The sequence below is a fragment of the Arachis hypogaea genome, chromosome 16 (genome assembly GCF_003086295.3).
Source record: "Arachis hypogaea cultivar Tifrunner chromosome 16, arahy.Tifrunner.gnm2.J5K5, whole genome shotgun sequence".
Lineage (NCBI taxonomy): Eukaryota > Viridiplantae > Streptophyta > Magnoliopsida > Fabales > Fabaceae > Arachis > Arachis hypogaea.
The window spans coordinates 12,424,900-12,443,293 of record NC_092051.1 but is presented as its reverse complement, the minus strand read 5'-3'; the positions used below and the strand labels follow the sequence as shown (position 1 = coordinate 12,443,293).

The following is an 18,394-nucleotide window of genomic DNA, read 5'->3' as shown; positions in this document are numbered from 1 at the left end:
ACCTGTTAGGTAACTTGAATCTGTCCTTAATGTAAATTCTCTGGGTAGTAAATCAATTTTCCATTTCTTAAGAGATTTAATTGCTGCTAGAGTTTCCTTTTCATGAGTGGTATATCTCTGTTCTGTTGGAGTAAAAGTCCCTGAAATATACCTGCAAAGTAATTCCTTTGGGAAATATTTAGAATCTAGTGATTCTTTTTCTTGTTCCAAACTTTTTATAGCTTTCTTAGCTTTTAGACATCCTGACCAGGTTATGTCTGAAGCATCTGTTTCTACTATTAAGTAGTCGTTTTCTTCTAAAATATAAAGTTCTGGAAGTTTTTCACATAATTCTTTAACTCTTTGAATTTGCATACTATCTTTTTCATCCCATTTCCATTCTTTTTTAGTACTTATTTTTGGAAATAAGCTTTTAGTATATTCTGTAACATTCTTTAAAAATCCTTGATCAGAAATATAATTTATACACCCTAAAAATCTTTGTAATTGTTTTCTATCTTCTATTTTATTAGGAAATAAATTTACCTTTTCTAGAACATTAGGTTGAAGTTTTAGCTTTCCTTGAGTGGATAGAATTAATCCAAGAAACTCTATTTCTTGTTTTGCTATTCTTGCTTTCTTTTTGCTAAGAACTAATCCTTTTTCTTTACATCTTTCTAAAACTATTAATAATTTTTGAAGATGATCTTCTTTATCCTGTTTTGTAAAAATTAGTATATCATCAATGTACACTAAAACAAATTTATTTAACTCTTTTAGATTTTCTTCCATAAATCTTTGATAAATACCTGGGGCTTGTTTTAATCCGAATGGTAATACATTCCATTCATAGAGCAACACACTTGTTGATTCTTTTGTTGGGCAAGTAAAAGCAGTTAATTTCTTTATTTCTTCGTCTAAACGAAGTTGCCAATATCCTGATTTTGCATCAAGAGATGAAAACCAAGTTGCTCCTTTGATTTTTTCTAAAATAGAATCTTTTCTTGGAAGTTTATGAGCATCACCAATAGTTGCTTCATTCATCTTCTTATAGTTAATAACCATTCTTCGTTTTTCCCTTTTAATTTCATTATTGTTTTCGACATAAAAGGCTGGAGCCGCATGAGGACTTCTACTTAATCTTATAATTCCTTTTTCCAAAAGATCTCTACATTCTAATGAGAACTCTTCTCTATCTCTTGCGGAATAAGGAATTTTATTTGGAACATTTATCTCTTTTGTAGGATCTTTTAATTTAATGCTTACTAATTCATTATTTGTATTTTTAATATCTAAAGGATTTTCAGCACAAATTTCATCCAAAAGTTCTTCTATCTTTATTTCAAGATTATTTTTTGGAATATTTATCTGAAAGTATAAATTTAAATAACATGTTTCTAATATAGAAAATATTTTAAATTTTAAGATCTTATCTATAGTAGTAGTTGGTATTTTTATACGTCTTGATTTTTGATTTATTGAAGAATCGTGTGGAGCTTTTAAAACTATATATGTTAATTCTTGAATGAATGGATGATATAGCTTTAAAAAGTTATTTCCTATGATAAAATCCATTCCAGAATCTAACATATATATAGATGGAACAATGAACCTATAATTTTGAATAAAAATTTCAGCCATCTTTGTTTTTTGGTCAATTTTATGTATTGATTTGTCAGCTATTCTAACTCTTAAAGGTTTCTTTAATTTTTTCCAATCAAGTTTTATATTTGTACTAGCAAAGCATTGTGTTGCTCCAGTATCTATGAAAGCATTTATAAACTTTTCTGTTATTTTTATAGTAATAAATGTGGCATTATTACTCAGTCTCTGAGTCTGTTTCTGAGACATATTCAAAAATATAGTCTAAGTTATCATCAGATTCTTCTAATGGTTCCATGAAACAAGACTTAGCAATTTCTATTTGTTTAGTAAGATCCTTTTTATCCTTCTTTTTTGGACATTCATTTGCATAGTGTCCTTCTTCTTGGCAATACCAACACTTACAATTTTCTTTTTTATTTGGGCAATAGTCATTTTTTGTCTTTTGTTTTTATTGTTATTTCTCTTCCTAAAATACCTCTTTTTTCTCCAGTTTGGATAGTATTTTCTTTTTCTAAATTGACATTTTCTTTTTCTTTGAAAATTTTTATTAAGACCATATTTTTGAGGTATCTCTTCATTATCCTGACAGCAAATTCTAATTATATTTGCAAATCTTTTTTGAGTTGCTTCTTGCATACAACGTTCTTTTATTTCCACTCTTATTGCAGAGGTTGCTCCACCAAAATTATTTTCAATTGTCCCTCTATTTATTTCTCTTATAAATCTTCCCATTATAAATTCATTAGCAGGATATGGAAGTTTTGTTATATACATACTAAGATAATGATTTTTATCTTCTTCTTTTAATTTGTAATAATGTATTCTATATTCACATATATAAGACTCCACATTACATAAATCATATATCTGAATATTAGCTAAATGGTTTTTTGCTTCTTGATATTCTTTATTATAGACTTCTTGTCTATGATCTATAATATTTTTTCCAAAAAATTCTTTATATAGAATCATCATTATATATAATATCTTATCATAAGCTGTTGTTTTTGTTGCTAATTCTTCTATTATTTGGTTTTCTATTGATGTCATATAATCTCTTATAGTTCCTTTAGTATGAAACCCTATGTAATTCCAAATGTCTCTTCCAGACAATTCACTAAGTTTTGGATTAGTAAAGGCTTCTAATAAAAAGGAATTCAACCAGTTTTCGAAAATTTCTTTTTCATTCTTTTTACAGTCTAAATCGAGCATTCTTTCTCCTTCCATTTCCTGGATTTTAGGAACGTATTTTGATGGTATTTTTGTATATTTTGAATCTTTATTTATAAATCCTTTTTTAAAAAGCATAATTATCAAAACCTGTTTCCCATTTAAATTGAGATTGATTATCCTTAGATGTTCCAGCTTCATTTTTTACTTGTATTGGAATTGCTGGTTCTTCGTCACTTGAATAATCTAGGATGTGTTCTTCATTTTCTATATTTTCAGAATTTACTAATTCTTCTTCTATTTGAAAACCCTGTTCCATAATATTATTTTCTTGAGCCATTTTTAATTGTTTAAAAAGTATTGTAACTTCTTCTAATTTTTCTTCAATATTCATAATTTTAGTGGTGGTTTTACTTTTAAATCTGTTATGTTGATTATATTTTGAAATTTTTCTTCTTTGGGATTCTCTTTTTCCTTATTTCTTTGAAATTTTATGAATACTAATATTTCTTCAAGCATATCTACTATAGAATTTAATTGTGGGTTAAAAGTATGATAAAGATGTGGGGAATCATTTCCATGGTAACATTTTTTAGAAATTCCGTGTGAAAAATAAGTTTTTCAGGTTTTTGAAGTCCTTCAATAAAACTTATAGTAAAATAAAGATTTTGAGAAAAATCATTTTGTATTGATTTTAAGAATTCGGTGTCATTACAGTTAACATTAGTTAAAATCATTAATTTTTGATCTATTAATTTTGATAGCTTAATTATTTCTTCTCTTAAATCTTCTAATTTACTTTTTTCTATTAGGTGACGCTTTTCTTTGTGAAGAGCTACGATTTTAAGTAAAAAGTGTGGCTTTGAAAAGTGTAATTTAGTAAGCAAATCTTTAAATCTGTATGACTTTTGCTCTGTACCCTATAATTCACTCTATTTATAACATTGATTCTCATTAAAGCCAATGCTTTTCATTTCCACCCCTAATCACCAGCCACCATTCCACCCGTTTCACCTCACCATGGACAACTAAACTACCTTCCTTAGCCATTCACCCCTCACACACCGCTAACCTATAAACAACCCCTCCCTTCTTCATCTCTATAAACAAACACTGAAATCAATTTCTCTATTTCCATTTCCCAATTTCTCAATCCCTTTTTCTTTCTTGACACCCCACCATGCACCCCTTATTTTGGACAAAATAATTTCAAATGGAAAAGTCTAGGGACCAGCAACTTTTGTGTTTTTTGGCCAGCATTTAACTATCAAAATAAAAGTGAGTAATTTCTCACCATTAGATGTAATCTCACACCATTAAAAACACTATTAATGATTTACAAAACACCAAAATTACTGTCCCCTAGCATTCCTCATTTCAAATATCATATACCACAAGCATGTTAACCAAACACACACAGAATGCTCCATAAAAAATAAACATTGTAGAGTGTCTAAGGCTCTATCTTCCAAATTTGATACAATTATATATGCTATCTACAAATTATATATATATATGAGTTTCCTTTTCTCTTTCCCCCTTGGTTCAAGATCACAGCACATGATAAATTGAATTCATTGCTATGCATGCAACCAGTTACATAGAGTAGTGAAATGCAAGGTTCGAATTAGGGCCGGGGCACTTGATTGTTATTGATTTAGAGATAACAAAAAATTGAATCAAATTAAACATTGAGTTTAGACATAATTTTAAAACATTTTAAAAATATTATAAGACTTATTGTCCTTTTTTTATATCTGTAAGTTTATTATGAAAACTTTTGGGTTTCTTTACCAGTACAAGTTTACAACTTGTCCTGCTACTCCTCATTCTCAAAGCAGTACTCAATAGTCAATACTACTGATTTAAAAGCGAGTTTATACGCTAGATAAAGAAAACAAAGAAAAAGGGGGCACGTTTTGTACTGTTTTAAACGATCAAGGTACATGTAGAAACAGCAACGAAAATTTGAGATGGTCATCAGCTATGTTAGGGTCACTGTGTGACATTATTAGGAGGAGAAGTAAGTAGTAACAGCACGGCATAAGCATGCATAGGTCGAAGAAGGAAGCAATATGTGGTTGGCACTTGGCAGTGTTATTGTTGAGCGCGTTACGTGCTAAATGTGAGATTTTTCAATTCCTCTTTGCACTCTTATCATCAGGGTATCAAATTCGCGCGGTTCAACTCAAGTATGAGATTATGATGTTTTTCATTTATACATAATCAGCATCCAAATATTCTTTTCCATTATATACGAAAATGAATCTTTTCAATTTTTTTAATTATTTAATAAAATATAATTTTTTATTTTATATTTTTTAAATAAAATAAAAAAACATATAAAAAATATTAAATAATAAAAAATTATATTTTATTAAATAATTAAAAAATTGAGAAAATACACTTTAATTGTGGACCTTTTGGTTCATCAATCATCACTATATATGTATTTTGTATAATTCAAAAATTCCAATATAATATTTTTTCGAAAATAATAATATCCAACACAAAATTTTTTAGAGATTTATTTAAGTATATACTTTATTTATTATATATTTATTTTAAAAATAATTAATATAAAATAAAATAACTTTAAACTGATTTTAACTAGTTTTTATTATTTTTCAAATATTTGTGGATCTTTGATCCCATAAAGGGAATTTAATCAAGGAGAAACGGTTGAGTGCATTCGAAATGAGGAAGAAACACCAAGTATGTACCAAAATTAAAAAAGAGAATCAGAAAAGATAAGAAGCAAAGTAGAATGAAATCTGCAGGGCTATATTTCCTTATTTAATTAGACAGAATAATGAAGATTGATGGTGAAAAGATAAGAATGATCCTGATATACGCTACTGTATACAAATGAAAGCGAAAGATTGTGGGGGCGTATGTTATGATCAGTGAATTTGGATTGAGAATGTCGGGAAAACACAACATATGGGGTGGTCCACTGGAAATAAACGTTGAGGAGCATGGTCTGTGGCATGAAGAAGAAGAAGAGGAGGAGGAGGAGGAAGAGTTCCGGCGGCGAAGGAGGGGGTTGGATAGGGCGCCGTATGAAGCACCATCTGATGAAGTGAAGCAAAGGTGGCTGCGGAGACCGGACATCCTTGAAAAGTCCAAGTCATCATCTTCCTATTGTAATAAGAGTTCCATTTCCACACTTGTTTGCCTTGTAACCATTTCCGCCATTATCGCCCTCATAATGAAGCTCAAGCCACATTATCATCCTCCATCTTCCCCCACTCTTGATAACTATACCCTTGCTCTCCCCAAGGCCCTCCTCTTCTTCAACGCCCAGCAATGTATCATTCTATATTCCTCTAACAAAAATATTACATGCATGACAAAAATCAGTCACTATCTATTCACCTAATTATATACGTGTTATTTTATTTATTTTTAATATGTATTTTATATTCATTATTTATTTGATACTAGTAGAGGGAATTTTTGTTTTGTTTTGTTATGATTTGATTTGATGCAGCTGGAAAACTGCCTCTGAACAACAATGTTTCATGGAGGGGTGACTCGTGTTTGAAAGACGAGCAGGTTGGTGGCTACTACGACGGCGGTGACTCCACCAAGTATAATTTCCCGGCGGCATTCGCCATGACGATGCTAAGTTGGAGCGTACTGGAATACAACCAGAAATACGAATCAGCTCTTGAGCTTCATCATGTCAAATACACCATAAAATGGGGAACCGATTACCTTCTCAAAACCTTCACCGCTTATGCAAACTCGACGACCACTGTTGCTTCCCAACTACCTTCACCGACGACCAAACACAACAACAAGTGTTGGATCCGCCCCGAGGAAATCCAATCCCCTCGCCCTGCATCGCATTGCACCACTTGCCCTGCTCTCGCTGCGGAAACCGCAGCCGCTCTAGCAGCTGCATCCATCGTCTTCCATGATAACGAGGCCTATTCCAAGAAACTGATCCATGGAGCAGACGTGATCTTCCGATTCGCCACGCAAGGATTAGGAGACAAGTACTCTGGCGGGGCCGATCCGCCTTCGCTTGTCTATAACTCGAGCGGCTTCTGGGATGAGTTCTTGTGGGGCGGAACATGGATGTACTTGGCTACCGGAAATTCTTCCTACCTCAATCTCATTACTAGTCCTGAATTGGATGAGAAAGTTGGTTCCATGCGGCAGAGTGTGCTTTCTTGGGACAACAAGCTTCCCGGTGCTGCGTTGCTTCTTGCTCGCTTGAGAATGTTCTTGGATTACGGCTATCCTTACGAACAAGTATTGAAAAATTATCAAAACAAAATCGATGACATAGTGTGCTCTTATCTCCCAAATTCCAGGAAATTTAACAGAACAAAAGGAGGGTTGATCATGTTAAACCATGGAAATCCACGCCCTCTTCAGTACGTTGTGAACGCAGCATTCTTGGCTAAGCTATATAGTGATTACATGGGTAAGTAGTGCTAACTATACTATACTATAGTTTGAACTTTTTAACTATGTGATAGTATCATAGTACTCACATTGTTGTGTGCAAGGTAGGTGCCTTATACGTACCTGGAATAATGTGCGGAGGTAAATTCTACCGTTCAGAAGCATTGGAGGATTTTGCTAGGACTCAGGTGGATTACATACTTGGGAAGAATCCAGAGAAGATGAGCTATGTGGTTGGGTTTGGAGAGAGATACCCTGAAGAAGTTCACCACATGGGTGCATCTATTATGAGTGAGAAGGGGAAGAAGTATGGTTGTGGTGGTGGATGGAAGTGGAGGGACAGAAGGAAACCGAATCCGAATGTGATTGTAGGAGCCATGGTTGGTGGTCCTGATAAGCTTGATGGTTTCAATGACTTGCGTTCCAACTATAACTACACTGAACCATCTCTTGCAGGGAATTCGGGTCTTGTTGCGGCGCTTGTGGCTTTGTCACAGAATGCCACTCCAAATAATGGGATAGACCACAACACCATATTCTATTCAGTTCGACTTCCCTAACATTGCTTAAGTTGCAAGAAACATTAGAATTTCATTATATGTTTGTTTCTACTTTACTATTTATTTATTTCATATAACCATTTTTCCACCCTTTAAGAAAGAAAACTTCTGAAATTCATAGCTAGAAGAACCAGGGGAATACAGAACTATGTTGGTAACTGTATTCTTCCTATTTGTTTCATGTGAAGGGTCAAAGTGTATGACAATATAATACAATGTATGTCTGGTATGAATTTGATGTATCTTATCAAATAACAATAAATATTAAATAATATCTGATCAACTCAAGACTCAAGTCGTTTCTGCCTGTTTTTAATCACAGGAGTAAAGCTTCCATGTTATAAATACAAGAGTACCGGCTCCATATTTTGTGTTTTCTTGATATATATTCTCGGTGCAAAACAACTAAATATAGCCACTATAGTGCAGACAACAATATGTTAAATTTGTTTGCTGCTGGTGTTTACAATATGAGCTCGCAATTTATGACCGACTGTTTTGTCATTTCCATTTGTGACGATTCTAATTATTGGGGTTGGCTCAGTGGGATTAAAAGGCAAAAAGTAAACATTATTGAAGAATGTTATAATATAAAAATCAATGCTTATAAGTTGTTGGTGACGTTTGGTACCAAATATATGGGTCGGACATTGTCTGTTATTGCATCTTTTATGCATAGCTGTCTCTTTTGGAGCCTTTCATTTGAAGCCAGACTAGCATCATCGTCGCCGTGTGGTATCTGACTGTAGATACTGTATTAAAACCGTATATTATCACACATTCTTTCTAGCTAACATGATAATATAAAATTAGCTTGTAAAAACTATTGGAGTCAATGCTTCAACACAAACACAAAAAGAATTGTCAAAGCTCAACCAATTAAGACAAACCAGTATGAACCATTAAGTTACTGATTCCAATTTTAGCAACTACCTTTTATTTCTTTATTCTCTTTCATTATTTTTCAAAAAAGTTTAGTGGCCAAAGGAATATAAATTTTAGGATTCTTTGTTCATTCAAAGACAAGGGTTTGTTGGAAATGCACAAATTATTAACAAATAATGATTGTCTACAATTGTTTATGTTTGTGTATATTTATGCTTGGTATATAGAGGAACTTTTTATTATTTTTATTATAATTGTTATTTAACTGTAGTTCTATTTTACATTAAAGAAAAAGAAAAGGTCCTGTTTCTTTTTGTCTTTTTACTGGAACATCCCTAAAATTTTGTACAGATCACCAAAATTTCCGCACACATGTACAGATGTACTTATATTTTAATTTAACTGTTTCAGAAATAACAGTTTAATTGTATATTAGGTCCTGTTTGCCGTCGATCTGGAAAGTATATATAACATATTACAAGAGGTCTTATCCTTATTGTTATAGTATTCTGGACCTTGCTCTAGTTTCTCCTTTTTTTTCCAAACTTTCACTCGGCTTAAACGTGCAAATTTTCTAAGTAGTAGCAACAGGAGAATCAGTGGTCAATAGCCAAAAGCCCTGAAGTATTAACATTCAATCAGAAAGAAGCTTTTGGTGGTGCTGATTGACTCTTATAAGGCTTCTTTGCCTCTTTCTGGATTCAACTTTATTGTTGAACCGCGATCAAGTGAGTAATCTGATGCTCTATCTTGTTTTGCTTCTCTTGGAACTCATTCATTTATTCCTCCTCCTTAGTTGTTAGTATCACATCAACAACAACAATAGCAAAGTAACTAATAATTAGCATCATGACACAGGATAATGGAAGTTCAAGTTGGAGCAGTATCAAACAGAAGCTGTAACGATTGCCACACAACCACCACACCTCTATGGAGGGCTGGTCCAGATGGCCCTAGGGTATGCAAACAAACCAAGATTTTTCAGTATTTCTGGACTATTGATATTTAATGATATCATTCTTGTGATATTGATTTTCATTGTTTTTACTTTTTATTCAGTCTCTTTGCAATGCATGTGGGCTAAGGTACAGGAAGAGGAGGAAAGCCCTGGATAAAGGGGGAGCAAAGAAAAGCAGGAAGAGGAATAATAGAGCAACAAGTGAGCATGATGATGAAGTGGATTTTGGTTGCAATATGGAGCCTTATACATTACATGGAAGAAGTCAATTCAAGTTAAAAGAAGAAGAAGAGGCTGCTATATTGTTGATGGCCCTTTCTTGTGCTTATTAGAACAACTTCACACAATTAATCATATCAATGGTTGTAAAGCACAAAATGCCAAATGTTTCTTCATTTGTGTTCATTTCTTTTGCATACACTGTTATCAATTTTCATTGCAGACAAAATAATATCAATCACTTTGTTCTCGGCACCGAGCTGCCAACGATCCCAAATTCATGTATCGTATGGACTAGATACTAGTAAATCTTGCCTCTGCCACAGGGTTTAATTGTAAAAAATTCTTTGCTTCAAAACTTATGCTTGTCAAATCAAACTGTATTAACGATTATTAATTATTAATCATCAGCACCGGATAGATTTTTGAAACAACATCCATTCAGTTTTGCAGACATATTAGTGGTTGTTTATCTTAAAGAGATAGAAAATTTGTGGAACAGGGAAGACTGGCTTAATTTATTGATTAGACGTTAAAAAAAATTCTAATAAGGTCTATAAGTTTCTATTATGCGTACCTGCCGCTAGATGACAATCAACATGATTTGAGTTTATCCACTAATCATGACGAAATTTAAATTATGTAAATTCCACATTCCAGAGGCAGAGAGTATTCTAGAAAAGACATCACTTAATTATAGTCTGCGTGGCATCATAGAAAGCATGCCACGTAAACAGCTTGGAACACGTGTCCTGGAGGAAATTCCAGAAAGTCCGAGGAGTGTTGTATTCATCCCCAATCATTCCTTAAAGTGATAGCACCCACAACCGAATACAGAAACATTGCACTGTCAGTTACCAAACCCAAGTGAGACAAGAAGAAGATGCAATCAAGGGTAGCATTAGGATACACAGCAGCAAGAAGATGGTGTTGGAAATCATCGCAACGAGGCTTATGCTCCGCCACACGTAGCAGAACAGCAGACCCTGAAGTTCATTCGGGAGAATTAGAAGCCGGACCTAAGGTTCACCAATCACCACCCAAAGTAAGCTATAATAACACCAAATTCAAATTACTTTATCAAAATTAAGTAGTTAACACTATTCATATGAATAATGCAGGGTACAGAGAGTGATAATACAAGCAGCACCAAGTTTGTGGAAACGGATCATGCATCGAGCAAAAAGGACGATCCTCTTGCGACTCCAAAATCTCCAACTGAACCATCTTCCAAACTGAAGAGCACTGGGGTGAACCAGCCATTGGAGCCTAGCCTTCAACAGAAGCGGCAGCAGAGTTCGAAAGCTCCCGTGTTGGAAGAAGCGAGTTGCACCGCTGGTATAGACGAAGCTCCGTTTCCGGAAGAGAAGAGCCGGAAGGAACAGGAAGAGGATGACAGAGGTTACTTCAAAGACCACAAGGCGTCGCCCTTGTCGGAGTTGGAGATCGCGGACACGAGGAACCCTTTGAGTCGTGCATCAGATAGGACGGCGGATTCAACAAGGGAAGTGGGGAGTGGCGGTGTAATAGTGTGGCTGCCGGAGCAGCTGGACACGGCGGAGGATTCTCTGAGGAGGGCCACTGAGATATGGCGGCAAAATGCTATGCGTGGTGACCCTGATGCCCCTCATTCCAGGATTCTTAGACAGCTTCGCGGCGAAGATTTTTAAATCTCTATGTAATGCCTAATCAATCAAAGTAATTTCTCTAATTCTAAAGAATCAAGATCAAGAAAGGTCTAATACACTAGAAAACGGTTAGTTCAACTGTTAAGAGTAAGTATTATCTTAGAGTATTAAGTTAGTTATAGAGAGTTGTTTAGAGACTTCCTATAAATAGCAGTTAGTTTGCATTGTAAAAATACACTTCAATCAATAATATGAAGGCATACTCTTCTCTTTTTTGTTTTCACCTTCTTTTCATTTCATTTTTTATTGATTATTGATTCAATTCAATTTCATTTACTACATCATATGTAAATTTTCACATGGTATTCAGAGCCAATTGTTAACAACAATGACAATGATCCTTGCAAACGCGTCTATTATTTTCAATCTATAATTTTTACTGTTTAAAATCAAAGTCTGAATAATCACTTTAAAAAAAAAAGCATGTGTGTTTAATAAATAAAAGAACAATCCACCAAAAAAGAACAATCAATTATGAGAACAATCCACTACAAAGAACAATCCACCAAAAAGAGGAAGAGGTGGCGGTTTATGAGAGATAATAGATTCAATAATACAAACAATCAATTATTCTATCAAATTCGCAATCAAACTGGTCATGCTGCCTGGAATTGTTATTATCGGTTTGATTAGAATTATGAATCACCAAATGCTTCATCGTCAGCTCAATCATATCAACCACCAGCTCCACCTTCATCCTTCCATCAACCAAGGGTATTCTTAACTGCACTTTCAACCTCTTCATCAATGCAAAACTCAGCTTGGTACCCTGACTCAGAAGCTAGCCACCATATTACAACTGAAGCAAGTAATCTTTTCAATCTGTAGAATTTCAAACAGGTTCAGACCAGTTATACATAGGTAATAATCCAGGTATTCACATTTCTAATTCAGGTTCATCTATTCTTTATGATTCTAAATCAGATCTTTCGTTCAAATTGAATTACCTGTTACTTGTGCTACAAATAACTCAATTTACTTAGTGTATCAAAGTTTGCTGCTGATAATGCTGTTTTTTAAAATTTTGGCCTCAACATTGTTTTGTTTGTGATCAGGCTACCAAGAATCACCTACTTCAAGGGATAGCTAAAGATGGTATTTATGTTTTTCCCAATTTAAATGTACCTACACAGATTACTCCTATCTCCAAGTGTGTAACAAATAAAACAGCATTGACTGCTACTACTAGTTCAAATAATTCTGTGGATATGTGGCATAAATGTTTAGGCGATCCCTCTATTAAAATTGTCTTGGAAGATCTTAACAAAAATTATATTACATATTCAATTTGTTCTAATCCTATTACAGTGTGTGAATTCTATTCTATGGCAAAACTACATCAATTTTCCTTTACTGATTCTACATTTATGTATGCTTATCCCTTAGAATTTGTCATGTAAATATATGGAGCCCAGCTCCTCAGAAATCTAGAAATGGATATAGATACTATATCAGTTTTGTTGATGCTCACACTAGGTATACATCTATTTCACTCTTAATAAATCTAAGGCACTGACAGCATTCAGGAATTATAAAACTCTCTTTGAAAAGCAAATAGGATATAAACTGAAAGCATTGCAAACAGATCATGGTTCAGAATTTCTATCTCATTCCTTCAACATTTTTTTTTAACAGAACAAGGTATTATTCATAGGTTAGCATCTCCCTATACACATCAACAACAAGGTATAGTGAAAAGAAAACATATACACATTACTGAAGTAGGTCTATTCTTACTTGCCACTGCTGCCTTACCTTTACAATTCTGGGATGATGCCTTCCAAACAGCTGTATGTGTATAAGATTAATAGACTCTCCACTGCTGTTTTAGATCATATTTAATTTTCATCATTTGAAAAACTTTTTCATCAAAAATCATATTATCAATTTTTTAAAGTGTTTGGTTGTATTTGTTATCCATTTTTAAGACCTTATAACAAGCACAAATTTGATTACAAGTCTGATATGTGCTTATTCTTGGGTTATGACTTAAATCACAAAGGTTACAAGTGCTTATTTCTAAATAAAAAATTGTATCTTTTAAGAAATATTGTCTTTGATGAATGTAAATTTTCTTATGCTTCTCATTTTGCTACTATTTTAGAGCCTCAAATTATTACAAAATCCTCTACCATCCACATGAACATACCATCTACATCTACCAATGATCAGCCAAGCACTCAATATATTCAAACACCTGACCTTCATTCTTCCAAACACAATACATTAGATACTGCTAATATTTCTATTACAGCTCCAACCTAACGTCATACTATTCCTACATCACAAATACCTATTTTTGGTATTGAAATAGTACTTCCGTTACAATCATCATTAACAATACCATCTCCACCTCTACCTCCTCCACCACCAGCTTTAAATTCACATCCAATGAGAACCAGATCTAAAACTGGTATCTCTAAGTCTAATGGCTAACAAAACCTCCCTTCCTCTTGATCCTACTTTCTTGACCCATGCACCAACAACTACTAATCAAGCTCTTAAATATCAACATTGGATTCAAGCTATGCAATCTGAATTTCAGGCTTTATCCAAATGTAATACACGGGAATTAACAGTGCCACCACCAAATGTTGTCATTATAGACAACAAATGGGTATTTGCTCTTAAGAAAAAACCTCAAGCCTAAGTCATTCTATATAAAGCTAGATTTGTGGTCAAGGAATATCACCAGAGAGAGGGAATGGATTTTGAACAAACTTTTAGTCCTGTTTTCAAACCTCAAACCATTCGAATTGTGATCTCAATTGCCTTGTCTAGAGGCTGGCAATTAAGACAATTTGACTTTGATAATGCATTTTTCAGTGGAAATTTGCATGAAACAGTTTATATGAAACAGCCTCAGGGATTTTGTGCTACTAATCCTATTTTATATGAAAGCTGTCTATGGCCTTAAACAGGCTCTTAGGGCCTGATTTTTAACTCTATCGTCTACTTTACAGAGATTTGGATTCAAAAGCACCAAATCAGATCCATAATTGTTTGTGAGAAATACTTCAAATTCTATGATACTTCTCTGGGCATATGTTGATGATATCTTATTGACTGGTAATAACTCTCATGAACTTCAATTACTTATCAACCAACTTCATTCAAATTTTTCTTTAAAAGATCTTGGAAAATTCAATTTCTTTCTTGGCTTAGAAGCCACTTATATCAACTCTAATCAAAGTTTATTACATCAAAAGAAATATGTTAGGTATTAGAAAGAACTAATATGACTATGTCTAACTCTACTACTACACCTATGGTTTCTTCCTTCAAATTAAGTGCTAATGATTCTCCACATTTTGAAGATCCCAAATTATTCAGATTAATTGCAGGTGCACTGCAATATCTCACATTCACAAGGCTAGATTTGACATTTGTTGTCAACAACATTTTTCAATATATGTGTGCACAGTCCTACAGTCCAACACTGGAGAGCTTTAAAACGAATTCTCATATACATTAAAGGGACTATGGATCGAGGAATCTTATTTTCTCCTTGTTCTGATTTGCGTTTAATTGCTTTCTCTGATGCAGATTGGGGTGCTGATGCTGATGATAGGAAATCAGTAACAGGCTATTGCATTTACCTTGGCACAAATTTAATTGCTTGGAAGAGCAACAAACAACATATAGTAAGTAGATCGAGTACAGAGGCAGAGTTTAGAGCACTAGCAGCAGCTCAATCTGAACTTATCTGGACACAGAATCTGTTTACAAAATTGTATGTCTCACTTATAGCTCCACTAACCTTGTATTGTGACAACCAAAATGCTTGTTTGCTTGCTGCTAATCCTATCTTGCACAACAAATCTAAACACTTTGAATTAGATCTCTACTCTGTTCATGATCAAGTCACTCAAAAAAAATTGTCACTAATATCCCTTTTCAAGACCAAGTAGCGGATATATTTATAAAGTCATTCTGTTACATTTTTTAATAATTTTATACTAAACTTTGAATGTGTTCATATTCCACTCTTAATTTGAGAGGGACTATAAAAAATCAAAATCAAAGAGGTGTAATACACTAGAAAATAGTTAGCTTAACTATTAGAAGAATAACTATTATTCTAGAGTATTAAATTAGTTAAAGAGTTGTTACAAGCCTTTCTATAAATAACAGCTAACTTACATTACAAGAATACACTTCAATCACTCTATAATATGATATATATTTAGATAACGTATACTCTCTCATCTTTCCTGATTTCACCTCCTTCTCATTTCATCCTTTATTGATTCAATTCAATTCCATTTACTGCATCAAATACAAATCTTCACACTAATGATAGAAAACAAAGACCAAAGAATATAAAAAGAAGAGAGGATACATCATAGATGTACTACTGTGACGTGGCATAATGCAAATGAATTAGCTTGGTACCAACGCGACTGAAATTTTCAGTAGTCGGTCAACGTGTGCTATATGCATACTCCTTACATAAGGACACCTCTCAAGTCTCAATCTATATAAATCGTTTAGTACGCTACATCATACAACCTCAAATAATTACAAAAGGAATAATATTCTTATATTCAAAATGTCAAACAGGTGTTAAATTCGAGCGCGTTCATAACTTAGATACGGAAATGTTTGGTAACCAAAGAAAATCAGCAAAAAACAACCATAACTTGCCTTATTTAACATTCATTAATTGTTGCGATAATTAATGAATGCTAGATAAGACAAATTCCGACTGTTTTTTTTGTCTCCCTAGCATTACCCTTTAGATATATATTGCCCCAGTCAAAATGGGTGAATCTGTTGCACTATTTCGTTTAACTATTTCATGTAGGCAGATTTTTCAATTTAAAATAGATCTATAAATATGAGACGTTTAATACATTGGTCTATTTAGTCCATTTAATTTTTTTTTTTAGAAGTCTTTAACAATTAACTTTGATAATTCAATCTCAAATTCTAACCGAAATATCACAAATTTCAACCAATAACTTGTTAAAAAGATAAAAGGATTTGGCTAGAACTTGATATTTTAGTAAGAAAAATAAATTTTTATTTGAAATTAAAAATTGCTTACTTTAAAAAAGTAAAAAATAACCAAACTAATTCCGTTTACTCCGCCAACTTTCTTTTAAATTGGTCGGACGACTTTCCTTTTGGAGGTTGTATATAATTGATGAGTGCTAGGACTAGCAAGTTTTGTGATTTGTAACCATCAATTAGTCATCATTGATGATTTTAATGGTATGAGATTTTATTCAAGAGTGTGAAATTACTCACTTTACTTTTGCTGATTAAGTACTGATCAAATTTCAATAAAACTGTTAGCTCCTAGACCTTTTCATAATTGATATATAATTTATCCTCCGTTTAATATCCATAATTGTTAATTAGCAGTGGTTCGCTATTTTATGATATATACTAAAATTTCTATGACTAAACATTTTAAATTTTGATCCGCATTATTCAAAAGAAAAAGAAACAGCATAAAGTAATAAATTAAAATAACGTTTTAAGAAAGAAAAAACCAAAAATAAAATAGAACTCTACTCGTATTATAGAGCCGTGTACTTGAGATATAAGGCTCGGAAAACATACACATACACCATTAATTAGTCCATTACCAAACATTTCCGACCAATAATATATTTGTGGAATTTGTAATTAAGAAGCATATATTTTTACCGAAATATTTGGTAAAAAAAAAAAACTAAAAAATATTATAATAATTAATAAATAATAAATAAAATAAGTTATAGTTTTTTTTCCTCTAACATTACCGGTTTTTTTTTTTAGGATCACACACCCCCTAAGTAATATATAGTTGTATTGAATGCAATGACATTTAAGAGCTGAGCACATGTATATGTATCCAAAATTGAAACGTTGCATATTGCTCTATGAATTGTTTAGTAGTAGTGATTCACGATCATGTGAGCAGGGGAAAGCGATGTGCATGGATCATGGATGGATGCACCCAGTATATATATATATATATCGGCATGTATCATACCAAGATAGAATCTGCCGCTTCACTTCCGGATCCAACTTTGCAAACCAACGTTATATTATAATTCATCTCAAAACCTCCCAAATTGAATTAAATTAATTAAACAACAATTATGTATATAGTTACTACTTTTAATGATTCATCATATGGCTGAGATTGCAAGATTTGATGATGAAACGATGGCGTAGAAGATAAAACACCGACAAAATGGTGCACTCACCAAAAATCGATCTATATATATATATCCCCTTATAAATTAAAAACCCTACATTACTACATATTTATATTCTTGTATGTATGTATATTATTTCGTCCAAACCTTAGCAATCAGGTTCAATTTTGCAACAATAATGGATCGGAAAGTGATGGCTAATAATAATTTGGTTGCTTTGGTTTCCTATGTGATAATTGTACTAGAATTATGCAGTTCAGCAACTTCAACAACGACGGTGGCAAAAAACCTTGTTCCATGCACAATGTGCGTTGAATGCGACAATCCCTGTCAACCCCTCTCACCTCCACCTCCCCCTGCAGTAGTAGAGTGTCCACCGCCACCTTCGTTGCCACCGCCACCACCACCGTCACTTCCTCCGCCAGCGGTTGTTGAATGCCCACCCCCACCGCCACCCCAACCAACATGTCCTGATAATTGTGGACAGACGCAAGGGCAGCCACATCCACCTCCGTATCCAGTGGGATCTTACTATTTTCCGGGAGGAACGCCATCCTCATCAGGCGGCTATGCACCTCCTAATTATTACAACAATGGAGAAAGAATTGTGCCATTTTCTGCCATGCTGTTTCCCAGTCACTTTCTCTGCTTAGTTTATGTGGCCTTTCTTTATTACTTGTTCACTTAACTCAGTTATTTAAGTTAATTCTTTCTTCTAGCTATTTCACCTTATTTGAATATTTGTACTGGACTCTC

The 18,394-nt window shown here is 33.4% G+C and overlaps 2 protein-coding genes and 1 non-coding gene across 3 annotated transcripts; all 3 read left to right on the top strand.

Moving 5' to 3' along the window:
- Window positions 1-5,665: 5,665 nt before the first annotated feature.
- On the top strand, window positions 5,666-8,016 carry LOC112756526 (endoglucanase 25-like). The gene is made up of 3 exons (XM_025805148.3): window positions 5,666-6,065; window positions 6,248-7,192; window positions 7,282-8,016. Exons 1-3 carry the CDS (start codon window positions 5,678-5,680, stop codon window positions 7,731-7,733), a joined length of 1,785 nt encoding a protein of 594 aa, XP_025660933.2. The 5' UTR covers window positions 5,666-5,677; the 3' UTR covers window positions 7,734-8,016.
- Window positions 8,017-8,533: 517 nt separating this feature from the next.
- Window positions 8,534-10,072, top strand: LOC112756528 (uncharacterized). Its single transcript, XR_011873889.1, has 3 exons — window positions 8,534-9,346; window positions 9,477-9,576; window positions 9,678-10,072. It is a non-coding gene; the product is annotated as an uncharacterized protein (transcript).
- Window positions 10,073-10,516: 444 nt separating this feature from the next.
- Window positions 10,517-11,706, top strand: LOC112756527 (uncharacterized). The gene is made up of 2 exons (XM_025805149.3): window positions 10,517-10,840; window positions 10,917-11,706. Exons 1-2 carry the CDS (start codon window positions 10,679-10,681, stop codon window positions 11,463-11,465), a joined length of 711 nt encoding a protein of 236 aa, XP_025660934.1. The 5' UTR covers window positions 10,517-10,678; the 3' UTR covers window positions 11,466-11,706.
- Window positions 11,707-18,394: the final 6,688 nt, after the last annotated feature.

Bases quoted from the DNA above. Each gene is read 5' to 3' on its own strand.
- LOC112756526 (XM_025805148.3), top strand. From the start codon at position 5,678: ATGTCGGGAAAACACAACATATGGGGTGGTCCACTGGAAATAAACGTT. The intron at 6,066-6,247 runs GTATCATTCTAT...GATTTGATGCAG, and splicing joins CTTCTTCAACGCCCAGCAAT to CTGGAAAACTGCCTCTGAAC. The intron at 7,193-7,281 runs GTAAGTAGTGCT...TGTGCAAGGTAG, and splicing joins GCTATATAGTGATTACATGG to GTGCCTTATACGTACCTGGA.
- LOC112756527 (XM_025805149.3), top strand. From the start codon at position 10,679: ATGCAATCAAGGGTAGCATTAGGATACACAGCAGCAAGAAGATGGTGT. The intron at 10,841-10,916 runs GTAAGCTATAAT...TGAATAATGCAG, and splicing joins TTCACCAATCACCACCCAAA to GGTACAGAGAGTGATAATAC.